The following is a 19,055-nucleotide window of genomic DNA, read 5'->3' on the forward strand; positions in this document are numbered from 1 at the left end:
GTAAAAATAAGAAAATCTGTTTTTTCCTAGTTAAGTGACTAGCTAAGTCACTAGTTAAGTGACTTAAGTAAACTAGTTACTAGTTCCTGAAAACTGACTGACTTTAAAGGCTTCAGATCAAAAGTACTGAAATACAGCAAGGAATTTAATATGAAATACACATATTGGTGATTAGCAAAGGTATATATTTGTTAAGTTCTGCTTTCTCCGTCAATGCACTGGGTGTTAGTTTTGAAACTGACTTTGTAATTGTAAGCCTTAAAGGCCACTTCATCGGCTCCCTGAGATGGCCCTCTGCTGAACAGTAAACTTGTAGTCATCTCATTTTGATTAATTAACCTTTTATTACATCCTTACAGCCATTGGACCACCCCGATACTACAGGCTGTAGTTTTTTGGAGGTTACAGACTACAGGTCTTCAGGGAGCTGATCATTTGTGCCAGCTGAGTGATGTACTTTTGCAGTCCAGTGCCTGTTCAGTGTAACAGACTTCTTTTAAAAACTGTAATTTCTTCCTTAAAAAATATCCTTGGGGGGCTTGGAGGTTATTTAATTATAAAACCAGAATTGTACAGAATTACAGTGATTTTAGTCTAATAAATCATGTTACTTACCATCTGCGTTTCTTCTTATTCGTGAGCGTCCTTCATTTCATGAGCATTTACATTTTTGTTCTACTTTTGAAGACAGAACAATGTCTGGTCAGTTATGTCCTTGGTGAAGAGCCCTTTTTCCCCACTTCAGTCTGACCAGATACTCTGGTGATCATGAATCATATTGTTCCCTGGCTGATGAGCTCTACTTGCTTATCAGCCTTCTGGGCTAACTTGAATTCATCTGGCTGATGAAATGAAGTTGCAATGAAGAGGCTGCATCAACAAAATAACTGAATGTGTCGCTCTTAGTGTTGTGGTTCACGAGAAATACTCTTGAATTGTTTGAAACAATTTGTTGGTGTCAGATTTGTTTTGTGTGCAAAAAATTAAGTATTTCAGAACACTTCACACCCTCTCCCTACTGCTATTAAGATGAAAAATGTAGTTGTCCTTCCTGTCCTTCCCTGTCCCTTTTAGTCCCCTTCTTGGAGCTGATCCCCTGACTTCATGTTGCATCACACATGTCTGCAATGGGTCCTGAAAATTTCACCCAGAGTATATGGAAGTTAGAATATTACACTGAGGTTTTCATAACATAATACCTCTGACATCAAAGACAGGAGCTACTTTCCAATGGCAAGTTGGAAGAAGGTCATAATGGAAACACCACTTCTCTGCAAACAGACCCTGCCTCTCATTCACAAAAGCTGCTCTATGCCTAGATAGAGGTTTAACAGAATGAGGTACTGGAAGAAAAATTAATATTTTTTGTATTTTTTTTTCCTTTTTTTTTTCCCTTTCAGTGGGCGAGTTTGTGAGTGATGCCCTTCTGGTGCCAGACAAGTGCAAGTTCCTTCACCAGGAAAGGATGGATGTGTGTGAAACTCACCTGCACTGGCATACTGTTGCTAAAGAGGTATATTCATGTCTTAAAATTTCCTGCCTTCCTTCTTTAAGGCTGTGTCGCTCTTCTGAACATGACTTTAAATATAGCAGCAGCATGGAAAACAAAGAACAGTATTCCGAAGGTTTGGGTGAATGGCATTTTGTTCTGCTTTGTAAGGGAGGAAATGGGAATCTGAGCACATCACAGTCCATGACTGGATACTTACCACTGACCTTTGAACAATGACCCTGTTTTATAGCACTGCTTTTTTCCTCCCATCCACTCCCACACCCACTGTGTTTTCTGCCTCCCCTGGCTTCCTGTGTTAGTGCTGCTTTGGAACTAAATACCTAGACTTTGCCTTTAATCATCATCCTGGATGGACATTATCCATTATTTGTTGTGGATATTGGTATGCCAGGTGCCCACAGAAATCAGAGGCCTCAGAGAGTGCACTGTATGAAATTCAGCAGAGGAGGGTAGGAGAGCTGATAAGAACTAGAACTAGCCAAACACATTTTGCAGTCAGGCACAGAGTTTTTACAATTTACCAGTGCTTTACTGAAAACAGAAATAAACTTAATATTACAATTGCTAATGTATCTTGGACATCTTTTCCTTATGTAGAGAGGTTTTAGGAGTAAAAGCCAAGATGAGCTTCCAAGAAGATTTCTGGCTGCTATTTTGTTTGGAACCTCTTAGTTTGTATGTTATCCCACCTTCTGGAGATGAAATTTGAAATGTGCTCAGCAGCTTCTCAAATTTTCAGTTTTTGCTTGAATCATACTTAAATGAAGCATTTAAGGCACCAACCTTCACACGGGGGAATTCTAGTTCATTTTAACTACTCACAAACTTGGAATGGCAATAGCCTAGAAGAAGAACACTGTGCACCACTGAACTATTTTCCTTTTTTCACCTGTCATACATCACTTTTATCTTTCTGTCCTACATCACTGTATCTTTAAGGTATAATTTTGCATGACTGTTTTCCAGACAAGGCTAGGAGGAAATTTACTAGCAGAGGTATCAGACCAGATACAGTGTGTTTCCAGTATGACAGGTATTTCAAATATTAATCTATCCTGCAGTGAACTCTTCGATAGCACTAGTGAATCAGGATTGGGATTAATACATCAAATTACTGATCTGTCTTCAAGTTTGCTGTTTATGAGGCAGAGCCTGTGAGCGTTTTAGACAAGACGATATGGAGTTGTCATGTATATGAGAGAAGACAAGTTTTTCTGTACTGGGAAAAACTGAAAGGAGAGCTTTTTGCTTACAGTGGTTTTGTGGACAGAGCCAGGAACCTACCTACAGTCAGGCAGGGAATGCAGACATGACCTTTGAAATTGCATTTCAAAATTCAGAGATTGTGCAGTTCACCAGCTTTGACTTCCTAAGGCAGCCCTTTCATGTTTTCTCAAGGTCTGTGACAAGTTTTTTCTCTCTTCCTCCATGACAATATTGTTGCTCTTCCTTTTTTCTCTTTTCTACAGTCCTGTAGTGAGAAGAGCATGAATCTGCACGACTATGGTATGCTGCTGCCCTGTGGGATAGACAAGTTCCGTGGTGTGGAGTTTGTCTGCTGCCCCTTAGCAGAGGAAAGCGACAATCTTGATTCAGCTGATGCCGAAGATGATGATTCAGATGTCTGGTGGGGAGGTGCAGATGCAGACTATGCAGATGGAAGGTAAGAGTGACTTTGCACCCTTCAACTTGTTATGAGCATCATATTAAAGATGCCAAAAATCTGTCTAAAAGACCTCAGTGTGGAAGAGTCACTGCTCTGTATACGTGAACTTGCGCCTGCGGTGATCGAAAGCATCAGTGTTCTGTTCTACTCAGTTATTTTTTCTTTCTGCAGAAAAGCTTACTGTTAAAATAGTTACTGCACTTTTTGATACCTTTGTAATTTCTTCAGTGAGAAGTATTGCCATATTTATAACAAAAATGCTTAAATACGTACTTTTGGACAACTAAATGATAAATAGTGTACCCTTAAGACTCTTCACGTGCAGTCTGGGGTCCTGCAGCAGGTAATCAGCCAACATAACCAGTGAAAGTTTTGAAATGTTTTCATTTGTAATAGGTGTTATTACTGTAAGAATACTTTTTCTGCTGACAATTAGTTTCTAAACAGGATCTAAAAGAAAATGTGTTTCAATATCTAGCCTTTGACAGAGTCGTTAACACACTGCTGTTAAGGTGGAGCATGGAGGTTTCCTTTGCAAAGCAGTTGTAGGTGGGAAGATGCCAAACTTGTCTTTACCCTGCACATCCCCTGTGCACATAACTCTCCAAAATGGCTTTCTTCGTAAAACTAAGGACTGTGTGCAAATTCTATTTGTGCTCCCCAGGCTTTCATCACTTAGGACTGTGCTAATGCAGTGTTTCTACTTCTTAGAGCTGATATTGCATCTTGGTACAAATAATACACAAAGTCTAAAACTTGGGGCTGGTTTCAAATGGTTTCAAGGAGAACCCTGAAAATAAATGGAGTCCAAATTACATGAATAATGCAGGAAGCTGAGAGTTCTGAATTGTGTTGTGTTTGGACTTTTTAATAATCTAGATGGAAACAATTTGGGGAACAGTGCAGAGATGAAGGACAGAGGTTGAATTTGAATCGCCATAATTTGGTGTGATGAGATGGCATTACGACCTAGAATAATTAGACACCATGTCTTGGTGGGCATCTAAGTCTTTTTTGACAAAGCATTAGTAAGTCTTGCAGGGAAGAGTCCTTTGTGAATAAAGGAACAAGTTTAAAATAAATATTTTCCCCTAGTAATTTCCAGGTTTTTGTCATAAACAGTAGTGAATGGTCAGGACTGTTTGATACAAGAAGCATCAAACTTTGCAGATTCCATCATGATCCAGGATGGATTCCATCTTGAAACTTTGCATATTCCATCTTGGGCTTTCTCCTGATTTGTACCTCTGACCTCTGTCAGTGTCACTATTTATAACCCTTTCTGCAGTATTTGTAGAGCAGCCTTTGGACCGTCTCTGTGCCATTTCTGTATATTTCATTTAGATTTTGATTGGATGTTTAGATGTACTCTTAGAATAAGAAGTGAGTATAGACCTTGTTCTAACTGGGACATTTGCTTTTTTCATTATATATATACACATGGAATATAGATACATAGATCTATCTTATATACCTATTTCCTGTGTTATGTAGGTAACATTTATTATACACCTCTATATAAAGGACATAGAAATCTTTCATGTATATGATCAAAGATTCAAAAATTAAATAGGAGAGCTCACGGGGGTACATATAGAGTACTTCTGTTTGCAAGACATGTCCCATTTCTTTCTGTCTTTTTTTGTGTTTGTCACTGAACATTTAATTTACTATTCTAGTCCATTTTGTTCCTCAGAAAGTAGTTTAATATCTGAAGAGATGAGTTCAAGAATAACTTCATAAATTTTGTATCCTCTAGGAATGAGAGCTGTAATTGCATTTAAATCCATTTCTGAAGTTCCAAGCAAATAGTGATTTATTTTTCCCCCTCCCACAGAAATGCTTGTAAAGAGGAAAATGAAAGATCATTTTATGGGGCACTTGTACTTCATCTGCAGATGAAGAGCCAAGCAACTGGTAGTTCTTTTAGACTGACTCACTCCATTTCTTGCTGCCTCTTCAGGTTCCCAACTACATTTAAATTGTGTGCATTGGAGCCAGAAATACTCCTGAAATTTAGTCATATAAAAAAAAATTAATTTCTTATGCAGCAGTGGGTGGTAATTCAAATTTTGTATCCGTTGAAGTATTTTCCTCTCTCAGGAACTGTGATAGCTTTTCCTTGGGTCAGGTCAACTGAGCACAGGTTGTGTGCTCCAAATCATGGGATATGTGCTGTGCCTTCCAGGGGTGGCTCATTCTGTGAGATTTGTGTGTTTTCTCTGCCTATCGTTTTGGTGGTCACAGCTACAAGTACTTGGAAACGCTTATGTTCATGCAAAGACACAAAAAGCAGAAGCTGGTTCTTTAGGAGAAGGATTCCATGCTGTTGCTCTGCCACAAGTTTGAGACAGGAATTCCACATCATTTGTGTTGCAGCAGTTACTGGGTTGGCTTATTTTACCCGTTTCTTCCCATAAGTCATCATTTATGGCTAAAATTAGTTGCCAATGCCATATGAATACTCAGCGGTGAGACACCCAAGTCAAAGTGAAGGTGACATGTTTGAGTTAGAGGTGACAAGCTGGAAAGCAGATTATTATATCCTCATTTCTCAAAACTCTGTGACAAAGCAGAATCCAGCAAATGTCGGTGGTATATTTTGAAGTAACTTTATTTCTCAAGCTATTCAGATCTAAATTTTAAAATATTTGCATTTATGATTCTGAATATTTAGAGGAAAGCACATTGCAGCCATTCATTTTGTAAATGCCTTTTTTCAGACTGTTGTGTTTTCACCCCCAGCAGTTGTGCCTGGGGCGCTGTGTTTTCTTTTTTGCTTTGTTGAAGGTGTTTTCTTCTGTGCAGGGAGAAGCAAAGCAGTGCAGTCATAGATGGACGTTCTTCCTCCCCAGAATTCAACCACCACCTGGGTCTGAACGTAAAAGGATGTGGCTTGTTGGCAGTACTTGGAGGCAGGTGGGAGGGCGTATTTTGGTGACAGGTGATATATATCTATACCCCTATTTTGTTCATGAAGCCAAGAGGCAGAATCCACACATGCTTTTGAATTTGTGTGGTGTAATGCTCGTCCTGAAATAGTCTGTAACTCTTGAGAGGTAAAAGCGCTTGTCAGCAGTGGCGTTCCTTGCAGTTATCCACACCTTTAATTAACATTTACCTTGAAGTCTGCCTGAGGGACAGCCAGATTCAGGTGTTGGCTTTCAATATAGCTGCAGAGCTCTCCCTGCATAGCTACAGCTCAGTCAGGTGACCTGCAAGCTCTGGCTGCCCTTGAGCCTCAGCACAGCCTGGTGGCCCTCTTGCCTGTACCTGGGCACTTGCTGGAAGCTTTGGTGTTCTTGATGTTCAAGGTTAAACATCTTTAGGAGTGATGGGCAAGCTGGAAACTTCCAGGTTTTCTCTGTCTACATCTGCCTCATATTTGCCTCTGCTCGTCTTTCTGTCAGTGTATGTGAGATCTCCCAGGCTTTCCTTCCTGCCGGCAAAACAGTCTGCTGTCATTTTCCTTCTTTCACAGCAAGGCACTTCTTTCAAGCTGAGGCACTGTGAGTCTCACTGTTGAGAGTTGTATGGAGAGCTTTTCTTTACATCCTGTAGCTCAGGAGCAGAAAGTAGTGCCTTAACATCAGCCAAGTCTCATTTTTCGAGACCATTTAAATATATTTTCAAGGTCCAAAGTAGGAGATTTAATTTCTCATTCTTTTCTCCTCAGCAGTTTAGGGCAAATTAATTTTGTTTGTTCAGTGTATAAGAAGTGTAAAAGGCTGATGTAATGATGGGGTAGTGTTGTAAATGTTGCATTTGTAGGGAGTGCTGTATTTTATAATTATTTGGTTTACAGTTTCTCATAAACTTCTGCCAAGCTAAGTTTTATGGTTTGTTCGTACTTTCCATTAGCACAGTTAATTCAGTTGTTTTTTTACTACAATAAATAATCCAAAAGGATGCAGTCCACTTTCTGTTGATAATTAGGCATCTGTGAACAAAACTAAAAAAAAATTGTGCTATATAACATAATAATCACATTGTTCTCTGATTTTGCAACCCCGTACCAGACTGAGCTTAAGGATGAGTGCTCATCTCCCAGATGCTGCAAAAAAGTAGTTAAAGTGATGTATCTTTTTGACTCCCTGAAGAGCTTTTTGGGGTTTTTTTTGTTAGTGGTATCTTTTTTCTTAATTGCCTCTAATCCAAGAAATCCTGAAAGGCATTTGAAACTGCTCAGTTTTTTTAGTGGTGTGTTTCCATGAGAAAGAGGAGTTACAGGGGCCCAGCAGAATTGGTTTGCTGAGTAAATTGTTAGAAAATCCTCACTTGACATGGAGGAAGTGTATATTTCATTTCTTTTGCTTTTTAGCTCTTTTTACATATTTATCTATGACTTAAATATTACCCAGTGTCTTCCCTTCAGAAATGGCTGCAAGTTGACCTCAACATCTAATTAGTTACAGTCTGAATTCCCTGGAGTGCTGTCATTAAATCAGGCAGTCACATGGTGTGTTTAAATTGGCCACAACTCACCGACTCCTCATGGTGTGTCACGCTGCTGCCTTGACAGAAGGTAGGCAGACAGGCAATTGGGATATCTGCCTGTGGAACAAGTTCATGAAAAATGCCTAGAAGTCTAAAGAGTGATACATAAGCAAGTAAATTTAATAGTATACAAGAGTTTGTGTAAAAATTTTAAAAGTCAAATTTAATGGGCTTTATTCGTTTATATACTTGGGAAATTGTCTTTTTTTTTTTTTTTGCAGGTGTTATTTTTACTAGCTCCTGCTTAATTCTCTTTGTTTGGGTCTTTGCAGGCCAGAGCCTGGAGGATGTTAATGCTGCAATTGTGAATGCAGGTGAAAGCAAGTAAATGCTACAAGTTACATAGTGTTCTCTATGCTCATGGTGTTCATTGAAAAGGACTGTTCGAAACACAAAACCCTCTTGCCCTGTTTCTCCCCATTACATCTCCCTGTGTTCCTCACACCGTTCTTTTCCCCCTGCTCATCTCTCCATCCACCTGCAGAAAAGGTACTTGGAAATACAGCACAAAAGGAGAAGCCTTTGGAGGGGGATCGTTTGACCCAGGTGTATTTCTGACCATTGCCAGTAGCTGACCAGGGAGATTAAGAAAAGTAACCAAAATGCCCTGATCTACTTTACCTATTGCTTTGGTGGATACTTTATGCTCTTTGGCATTTACTGGAAGAAGCAAACGTGGCTTGAACATGGAGAAGAAAAGGCAAAACTAGGAGGATTAAAGTGACGGTGTCGTGGAGGGTTGTGGATGAAGAAATCATGGAGGAGAGCCAGGTCTTTCAGAGACTCTTACTACTAAAATCCTTCAATTTCTGCATGTTTCCTCATGCCTGTATCTAGTATGCAGTGACATTGTGTTTCTTGACCATCCTTCCCTCCTCCTCCTTCACTTCCATTATTCTTAATTGATTGAAGAAATGAGCCTTAATTGGAAGTACAGCTCTGAGCCCAAAAGAAAAGAAAAATGTAGAATCACAGAATCATCAAGGCTGTCAGAGACCTTCAAGATCATCCAGTCCAACTGTTAACCCAGCACCACCTTAATCACCACGAAACCATATCCTCAAGTGCCACACCCAGATGTCTCTTGAACACTTCCAGAGACAGTGACTCCACCACCTCCCTGGGCAACTTATTCCAATGCCTGACCACTCTTTCAGTGAAAATTCTTTTCTAGTATCTGAGCTGAACCTTTCCTGGTGCAACTTAAGACCATTTCATCTCACCCTTTCACATGGCAGAAGAGACCCACCCCCACCTCACTACAACCTCCTTGAAGGGAGTTGTAGAGAGTGAGAAGGTCCCTCCTTGAGCCTCCTTTTCTCCAGGCTAAAAAATCCCAGTGCCCTCAGCCATTCTTCTTAAGACTTGTGCTCCAGACTCTTCCCCAGCTTTACTGTCCTTTCTTTTGAAGCTTTTGCAGTACTAAATCTAAAAGTGCTGTTGATCAAGAAAAAGAGGTTTTGAGGCTAAATTCTTCACTGGAAACACGTTCACTGGAGGAAAGAGAAAATTAACGTTTTGTCTCTTGAGTGTTCCTCTGCTTTCAAGCCATCTTGTCATTCATGTTAAACAACGAGTTCTTGTTGATATAAGCTTTTTCATTAAATTGGAAAGTCAATCTCTAAAATTTCAGTGAGGAATGCTCCACTGGGAATCTGCTAAATGATTCTTTTAGAAACTATAACATTAAAAAAAAAAACCCCACCCCTTACTCCCCTACACTTGAGCTGGTAAAGCTGAACCAGACATGAAGCCATATGAAAGGTCTGTACTGCAGACCTACTTCCTTAGAAGTAGGAAATTACTTGGATTTGGACGGATAAAAAGATCTCCCTTTTTCCATACTGTGCAGGCTGAACTGCAGACTGTTCATACTCCTGAAAATTTAAGTAAAACTTGTGCCAGTAGTGGTTCAGAGTCTGCATGGTGGGGAACTCGGTTGTCTGTGACACAGGGGCACAGCCAGAGGCAGTGTTTTCATCAGCTGTCTTAATACAAATTGTTCCTAATTGGGGGTCAGTGCCCTAAAATGAACACCAGGAATTACAAACTTGCTTCGTTTTTCTTGCCTTGTTTTTCCCCCTCCTCTGAAGTTTGCCATCATTAGAGGTTAACACCAATTATTGAAATAAGTGAATTTTGCACTACAAGAGTTATCCATCACTAAATTGCTGTTTCTGAGAAACTGAATTCATTTAGGGAGATAGTGCAGAAGGTGTTTTGCAATATATCAACTAATTGGTCAGAAGTTTACATCATCTTGAGTTTTGTGGTAGAACTGTTAGAAAGCAAACTAGGAAAAAATGCTTTATACCTGTCCTAAAGCATTATTAACTTATTTTAGAGCTTATCTAAAAACTTCTATGTTTTTATAAATATTTTAAAGATAAAACCTAATTGCTTGTCTTTATAAATTAAACTAAGGCATCACTAAATTGGAGGCATAATGTTACTGCTTATGTTGAAGAACTTTAGAAGTATTTTGTCCTATTCACATATTTCCTATGCTATTAGCACAGTGTAGGTCTCCCATTCATACATTAATTGGGTTTGTCGCTCATGTTGGCTGTTACTTAATATTCACCTAGCTCATTAAATATATTTTTAATAACAATTTTTTTACTTTTTATCTTGGAGATTGATAAAATAAAATTCAGAAAACATAGGAACACCAGAACAGTAATGACTCTTAACAAGACTGGTAAATTTGGATTTTTTCCTTAGGACAAAACAAGTTAGAATGGAACTGACGAAACAGCACATTGCTTTGAGGGGTAATTACAGCAATGCTGAGCTGGCAAATCCAATCACCATTTGAGTATAAAGCATTAACTGAAGTGATGGATGAGGCTCTGGGTGGAAAAAATTAATCTAATTGAGGAAGTGATGGGTAGAAGATACCCAGGCTTTCTTAACCCCTGATGAAAGCACTTCTGTAGCTGGGCAGGCTACCTGTAGGATTTAAGTGAATGTTGAGCTTGTTTCGGGAGACTTATGGCATCAAACTTGCATATGTGGTAGAAGGTTGTTGTACGGAGAAGGGTTACATTTTTTTGACCTCACGAAACAGAGCCATCACCTTCTGTGTTTTCCTTAAGTAACAGGCAACAATTTTATAAGCAAAAATTTCAAGTTGTCAATTATAATGACTGAAATGTGGAAGAGAAATGTTGCTGTAGTAATCAGCTCGAGACACCCTTCTGATATATCTGTGAGAGGTTCTGAGGAGTTCCTGTGACATTGTGTTATATGCTGCCCCATTTAAAGCATTTTACTACTTACAATGCATGAAAGAAAAGTGAGAAGTTTACACCTGGGTTTTTCAACACATGCTGTCACAGCAGCATGACTGTGTGCTGGTGGATGTGTAGCTGGATATGCTTCATAAAGTTATCCAGCAGTTCATGCTCTGTTTTATCATTTAGTGATACCTGTGGTCTGTGCTAGAAGTAAGAGCTCGGCGTTGGGGTGGTTTGTAGGAATTCAGAATTCCACCTCTTTTGATGCTGTGCTTTAATAGCACAATGTAGTAAAGGATTTTCTATACTGAGGACTTTTATTTCCCTTTGCCTTCTAACAAAGGCTACACACTTGGGATACTAGGATGAAACAGCAGACATACAGCCTGGTTTTTTTTCTGGCAGAAGAGGTTTCCAATCTTGCATGCAAATGTTTCAGCTTTGATTATATGATAGCAAAACCTTCCTTCACATGGGATCTCTATTTTGATCACTGCTGATGAAAAAAATTGCGGTCTGAGTGAAGAAGAAAAGGCTAACCCAGTAAAATGTTGACCTGGAAAACTGGATCTATGCTTGTTTCTGCCATGAAAGTCTTTTGCCAGGCTTGGCATACTGTGGCCACCATAAAAAATTTAGTAGGAAAGCTACCCCTTTTTCTTCTGGCTGTGCAAGTGTAGATAATCTGCTCTGACCTCTTGCAGCTGCTGCTGGTGGCAGCTGTATTTAAGAAGTTTAAGATGACACGTTCTTTAAAAAATGTTATTCAGTGTCTTAAATTGAACATCCAGAATTATTGCATGCTTCTGGTATTTTTATTTTTTTCCCTCAATTGTAAAACAAAGTTATTCTTCCAGTTTTACCCTGTTGTCATCGTGTGAGGGTACCAAGATGATAAATTCCAAAAACAGGGCAAGTACTTGGTTTGGTACAGAGTTTACACTGTCTGCCTCAGATAAGCTGTAGGACAGCAGGTTGAACAAAGAAACACTAAATATTCCGTTCTGAGTACAGCAGAAGTTCTGTGGAAACAAACATGTTGTAACAGATCCAGAGTTTTCTGCTGATTCTCAAGCTGGCTCAAAGAGAGCTGTGCAAGTGATCTTGCCTCTACCATCTCACACTTCATGCCTTTTTGCTGTCAGGATTTTGGAGATAGTATTTATTCACTGTCATCAGGCTCACAAAACCTGATTTTTGTGTGTTTGCAGGTATGTTTAACTTTCTAGTTTTCAAGTTTCTCTTTAGCAAAAATTAAGAAGGAAAGTGTATGGGTTAAATATATTGCTCTGTTCTCTAAAAATTACATACTTCTTGCAGAATCCTTCATCTTCTGAAGAAAACTGTCAGAACAGCAACACCAGCAAAGGCTTCATTTTAGAGAAAAAACTAGGTCAGTTTTGAAAAAGTGTTTTTGCCTGTCAGTCAACAGGTACCTTTTGTAAGATGAAACGTTACATCCTACCTTGTACACATGGCTTTTTAAGCAGGTCAGCTGTGGAAAGAAATTTCTAATGGTATAAAATATGTTTCATTATGGAAGAAAAGGTAAATGTATCTGTCAGAGGCAGTAGGGCAAGGAATGCTTGTTTGTTTCTCATAAGTGTTCTATTTAAATATTGGATTGAAAGGTTTTTAGTGCAACTTCTCTTGTTTTCTGCAAATTTTAAGGAAACAGGCGCTTTTTTTGTATTGTTTTTATGTAAAAGATTAGCTACAGTAATAGGAGAGAGACAGTCTAAAGCACAAAATTCACATAATTCAGTTGTTTGAAAAGGTTTAAGAACTCAGAAGCAACCTTTGAAATAGATTATTTGGTTGGGTTTTTTTCTATTAGGAAATGTGAAAATAAAGATAATTGTGATCTCTTCAGTAAAGGAAAACAAAAAGGAAAATTATTGGAAGTGACAAAACAAATGTCTGAAAAATGCTATGAATATGAATTGCTTTTCCCAACTTGCTGTGCAGTGGAAGGTGCACAATTCTTTAAAGTTTCACAACCTCTTAATAGGTGTTTATGTGTCTGAATGTGACATTATTTCTTCTTCTTGTGAGACATCCAATTTACTCACCTAGTATAACCAATTAAAACCAACCCTAATTAAAATAACCAAGGCACTCTTTGAGCAGTTTTTGCTTCTGTATTTACTTAACAGACAGACCAGAAACATTATTGCTGTGTGTCAGACTTTCAATTCAGTAAGTCACTGTTATTTTTCAGACTTTGATGCCAATAAGCCATTTAAAAAATCACTTCCATAGACTGGAGGTCTGGCATAACCCTTTCCTTTCCTTGCTCTGTGTCTAATCTCACAACTGCAGTGCAGTTTAATTCTTGCCCTGCTGTCCCATCCACCTTCCCTGTGCTTCAAAAAAACCATTTTTTTTTTGTTACAATCCCTTGCTGGTGGACTTTCAAGGTGAATGCTGAAATCTCCATTTCACACTTTGCTTTGACTTCCTTTCCTCTCTTGCCCCCAAGCAAAACTACTGTGGTAGGTCTTGCTTAAATTTCCTACCTGGATCCTCAGTATCATGTAGTTATGATACTCAGCCTTCAAGTCAACCAGCGTGCCCAGAGTCAAATAACAAAGTATGGGGAGGTCAGTGCTCATGTGCCAAAGCGCACTGTTCACTTAGTTTTTCGCTTTAAGTAGTTCCTGTGTTGACTCAAATGTTTAATTAGTGATGCCAGAGGAGTGTCATGGTGGGATTCAACCTGGTTTCTGAGAAACCTTGTCCTTTGAGATTTCAGTTCAGAAGAACTCTTTCTAGCCTGCAAGGTTTGGAAAAACGTTAGGTGGAAAATACCCAGGCCCCAGATGTGTAGCTTTGTTGAGGGAGAATTTGGTTCCTTGCCTGTCAGCTTTCTGGTTGGCTTTTAACCAAAAGCCTGGTAATTAGACCACCTCCAGTGCACTCATCTCCTTGTTTGGATTCCGAGCGTGTACCTTACTTTTGTAATTTGCTTTGTGGTTTTGTTTTGTGTTTTGTTTTAAGGCACTAACTCTTAAGGCATGTAGATGTTCACTGTTTGGTCTATCCATTTCCTCTCCCACAACTGAAGAACTCTGTGCTGTGGAGCTTTCCTATGCACAAGGATAAATATGTATCTGTGCTCATCATTATTCATCAATTGGAAGCAAAGCTAAACCTAGGTGAATTACTTGACAGTCCTATCCCATCTTTCCTGAAAGTTCATTTGGAGGAGCTATAGACTGGTGGGGGTTTGCACTTTTGGGAAGCTGAAGCACAAGAGGTTGGAAACTGGGATGATGGCACCTGCAGTGGTAAAGGTTATGGATGCATAAATTGCCATCAGCTCGGCCTGTTAGGCTGAAAGAGCACAGGTTACACGTTCTGTGCAGCAATTGCTTCTCCTGTGTTGGTTCCCACAGCTGACTGGGGCCAACAGAGATGGCCTTGCTCTCTGTGGCCTGGCAGCAGCTTGTTGCTGATGAAGAGTTGGTTCCTCTCCTGGAATAGCCCAGCTATTTGCTCAGGCTTGGTGGCTGGTAAAAACCCTAGTCCAGATGGTTTATCTGCAATAAAATACAGTTGCAAAGTATGCAAAGATGCTAATCTTTCCAGATATTGAAACATCTGTCTTGAACACCTTTGCATTCTTTCTGTCACCCACTGATGGAGTAAATGTTTTTGTTCAAGTTACTTGGCAAAATCATGGTAGTAAACACATCAGTGGATGAATGTTTATTGCAGGGAAACATCAGCCACTTTCCAATATTGATTATTAGTCCACAGTTATTTGTTATCCTAAATTGAAAGCTTTGCCACATTTTTGTTTGTAGGTAATAGTTGCAGACAGGAAACTCTTCTTAAAATTTACTTTATGCTTTATGCCCTATGAATTATGAAACACTGTTAGAAAGAGAACTCATTGTTCTTGCCACCTGTGTTCTGCTTCTGCTGCAGCTTATGGAATACAGAAAGAAAGAAACTTCCATTTACTAGCGTTTCCTTATTTCTTGAACAGCAGGAAGTATCATAGCTCACTTCCTTCACTCTTGTTTACCTTTCCTTCAGTTTTACCTTCCCAAAGTAATAGAATGATACATGCTTCTCAGTGAAGGAAATAATACATTGATGCCAGCTCTTGGCAGTGATGGATTGGGAAAAGGAGGTTAGTAGATATACATTTACAGGTCCATGGTTTAAAACACTGCTTGTAACTATGTGCTTAGACACATATTAGCAGGGGCTGTACAGTGGTTTATGTTTTAAAACCAGAAATATGCCTGTTTAGTGATCAGTATGTTTCTGTTGGAGTCAGGAAGGAACTAATTACCTCTTAAGGCTGCCTGGAGCCCCAGTATTTCTGTGGCATCAGAAATAGAACTGAAGCCACCAAATTTCAAATACCCTGTTTTACCACACCTCAGGAGTGCATATGATTTGTATTAATGACCCAGTGTGTTACTTGAATGCTTAAGGGGAGCATCATTTCCCTGATGGGGGGAATGGATCTGGATATCCTGTGTGTGAGGAGGTTTAAGCAGAAGGTTCAAAGCCAGCATGACCTCTGTGTCCACTATGAAAGGAAAGTGCTGGCCCTACTTACTGGAAGGCTCCACAGACAGGAGAGTGCTGGGAGGGGGTTGAAGGTATATTCATGGCTACATTTAAGCCTAACAGTTTGCCTCCGTTGCTCACTGCTGAACTGTTAAATTCAGGTGATGATAATATGGCTTTACAAATCTGTGAACTTGTCAGAGCATCAAGGAATTTTTTTGATAAGCCTTTGAAAAATCCTGTCACAGGCACCACTAAGCTAAGGCGAAATGTCAACAGTTTCTTGTAAACGAGACACTGCAGTCTGTGGTGCTAATAAAACCCTGGCTGGGATGGTATCAAGGGGATATACAGAAAAAGCTGTCAAGGTATTGTGGTTCCTGAAGAAACAAGACTGAGTCATACTTGTTTACAGAAGAAGATAAAATGTAATAATAATACCAGGAAGCAAGCACACCTGCTATGTACATTAAATAAAACTCATAGATTTCTGAGAAAAATACTGGTATCCACATTAATTTGCTAGTAAACATTTGCTTGAAAACAGTGGATTTAAACTGATTACTGAGGTGAAAGGTGTGCAGAAGTGAGATGCGCTGTCTGGGAAACAGCACCATCATGGTGCTAATTGAGAAATAAAAATGGTACCAGAGCATTTAACATGGTGAGGAGAAACAGCTCTGCAGGCTGTGCAACAGGGAGAGATTTGCCCCCATATGAAAAGTTCATGCTATATTCCACATGTTGTAGGTGTTCATTCCCTTCCCCTCAATTCTGTGATCCTTCTCACATGCGTGCTCTTTGAAGAAGAGCCAGGATGATAACAGTGATTAAATCCAAGGGGAAACATCCAAGTGCATTTTGTCATGTTTCTGACAAGACATATTACGTTTGCTAACACTAAAAATATGCAAAGTCCACCTGCTGTCTTTGTTTGCAACAGGAGCACATCAAGATGGAGCATTGTCAATACTAAACCCCATCTTCAGTCATTAGGCTCAAAGTCCCCTGATTACTGTCAAACACTGGGAGGCACCCTGGTTCCCCAGGGCCCTGGGATGTGGTCATCTCCTGTCAGCACTGCTGGGCATGGTTATTGTGATTGACTCTTAGGAGTGAGTGACTTGGTGGGCAGCCTTGATCTTGAGTGTGAAAGTTGCTGTTGTTCCTGCTGGGCGCCGTCCCTGACTGTGGTGTATCAGTGCTCTTCGGGCTGTTGTACTGCCCGGTATAGCTGAGCTGATTAAACTATCAGAATAATGCCAGTCCTGAGAGTTTTTAAAACCTGCTAAATAGGGAAATGACTTTCTTAAGCCCAATTTCAGGCATTTATTTCTATAAGTATAAAGCAAGGCCTTCACTTCCATTTTGTTATCTAAATCTAAGGTAAACCCACTTCTTTTTCCATTGTTCCTTTTTCTTGAAACATGGAATAAAATATAATTCTGAGAAATACAACCCTTGTGATTGAGTCTTGCAGAATGTGTTGCTAGCAGAAATAGGAGTTTTCTAGGAATGATCAAGCCAGTAGAAAGAATATTATAGCATGTTTTTGTGCGAGCTTTTTGGAATATTTTCAGGAGCCTGACTCCATGAACTGTTGTAGTCTCCCACCACTTCTGGCTTTTTTTACATTCTCAGTTGTCTAATTTTCCAGTTAGCAGCAGATCTTAGAGGGGAGGCAGGTGGGGGCTGCTCTTCGAGCATTTGCTTCTGATAAGTTACTGGAGAGGGAACCAGGACCTACTGTAATGGCAGCACAGCCAGCCAGTGCACACAGAGAACTGTCCTCTTTCATCCTGTCCCCTTTGCCATCATGCCCCCTAAAAATTAAAATTAAAAAAACAAACAAACAAAAAAAAAGCTTGGCCTTGATGCTGAGAATTTCGCAGCAAAATGCTGTGGACTGGCGTAGCTGAGTTGATTGCTTTTGTGTAGCTAAAAACAGATGGATATTGGATGCATGCATACAAATTATTTTTGAAGTGCTTTCCATGTGACTAACTGACTTTGTTTGTTTCATTAGGTCGTTTCTGTTGTCCTTTTTTAACCTTATGAGCTTGCCGGTATCTGAGAGTGATCATTCATGTGAAAGGAAGAGGAAAAATAATGGCAATTATTCTTAAATCACAATGTGTTTGTAGCTTAGGTGAGAGAAAGACAGAGAGCAGCTTTCTTTAATGTTGAAAGGCATATGGTGTCTGATGCTCTTGATCAAAATCTGGATGTCTTATCCTCAGCATGCTAGTTTAAATGTCTGTAGTGAGCCAAGACTTAAAGCCCCTTAGCTGGGAGATCAGCAGCAGATACTGGCCTTGACAAATCCACCTCTTGTAGTTGAAAGGTGATGGTTTATGTATAGTGTTTATTTTGTGCTTGTAAAAAGGTGAAATAGTGGATAAGGAAAATAGAAGAAATGCATTGTTCAGGAAAGAGTTACTAAAAAGGAAGCTGAAAATTTCCAACGTAGTGAAATTACTTTTCCAGGGAAAACTGTACAGTGGAGATGGTGGAGTTTTTAGAAATCAAGAAGAATTAAGAGAAGAACCAAGTGGCCAAGTGGTTTTGTGCCCCTTTTTCAGTCTTTGTCCTATGTAAATGGAAACAGGTTGACTCTTGCAGACTCTTCTGCACGGTGACTTTGACCACATCCATTTGTGTAACATACCGGGGTGTTCCCCAGTGGAAAGCTTCTCTTTTGCTTCTCGAGGCCAGATATTTTGGGGAGAAGGGAACAGGGAAATCATTCTTGTTTGTACAGAGACTTAATTTGCTCCTAGTAGGGTAAGGTTTGTGGCTTACAAAAATTTTATCAGCACTTCTAAACTTCTTAATACCCTGTTAGAAAGAATCATGCTGTCTTCCTTTTTGCTGGGTTCATTTTCAAAGTTGTAGGAGGCAACATAATATAAAATGAGGTCTTACAGGCATGGTGTCCAAAATGAGGTGGAGGAGAGAAGTTGTTAACTGCACTTAGAAGGCTGCTCAAGCATATGCGATGCTATGAAAAAGATTCACACCCACTTGTGCATGAAGGTGACAAAAAGTCACTGCATATTTGAGTATTTAAAGATCCTTTATTCATTAGTAGTAAATTTCAATTAGAAGATCAGGTTAACAAACATGAAACCTTGCCACAACTGGGCACTGAGCTTAGGAAGCATTTCAAAGGCAGCAGGAGTAGTAGCCAAGTGCACATTTTTTGGCATTTTTCTGTATCATTCAGAACTAAGAGTGATCCCAGAAAATTTTTGACATATTAAGGCACCAAATGCATTCGATAGTCAATTTGAGTATGTCTTCTGTTGTCCTGTAGAAGTGCCCTTTCCATTCACACAACACTTGTATCAGCAGAAGAAAAAACTCATCAGCAGAGATAATTTGAGGTCAGTTCAGCACTTGGTAGTTCTCTATGAAAGGCATGAAGGTAGTCCACAGGGAGCCTCTGGATAAGCTGTCTCCTGGGTGAGAGAGTCCTGAGGAACTCTTGCTTCTGTGTGCTTATCAAGTGAATACATTTTGAGCAAATTTGACCCTGTTTTCAAAATAAAAATTGACTAGTTGACTGCAGCATGGAGTGAGCATTTTTGCAGTGTTATTCGGCTGTGAA

The 19,055-nt window shown here is 39.6% G+C and overlaps 1 protein-coding gene across 4 annotated transcripts in view; it reads left to right on the top strand.

Moving 5' to 3' along the window:
* Positions 1 to 19,055, top strand: part of APP (amyloid beta precursor protein) — a 202,576-nt gene that overhangs the window by 96,374 nt on the left and 87,147 nt on the right. For all 4 annotated transcript variants that reach the window (XM_017807911.1, XM_017807912.1, XM_017807913.1 and 1 more), the window contains exons 4-5: positions 1,401 to 1,513; positions 2,983 to 3,176. In XM_017807911.1, the coding sequence (XP_017663400.1) occupies positions 1,401 to 1,513; positions 2,983 to 3,176 (307 nt within the window). The remainder of the gene's footprint in view (positions 1 to 1,400; positions 1,514 to 2,982; positions 3,177 to 19,055) is intronic.

The sequence above is a fragment of the Lepidothrix coronata genome, unplaced genomic scaffold, assembly GCF_001604755.1.
Source record: "Lepidothrix coronata isolate B3197 unplaced genomic scaffold, Lepidothrix_coronata-1.0 Scaffold21, whole genome shotgun sequence".
NCBI classification, from domain to species: Eukaryota; Metazoa; Chordata; class Aves; order Passeriformes; family Pipridae; genus Lepidothrix; species Lepidothrix coronata.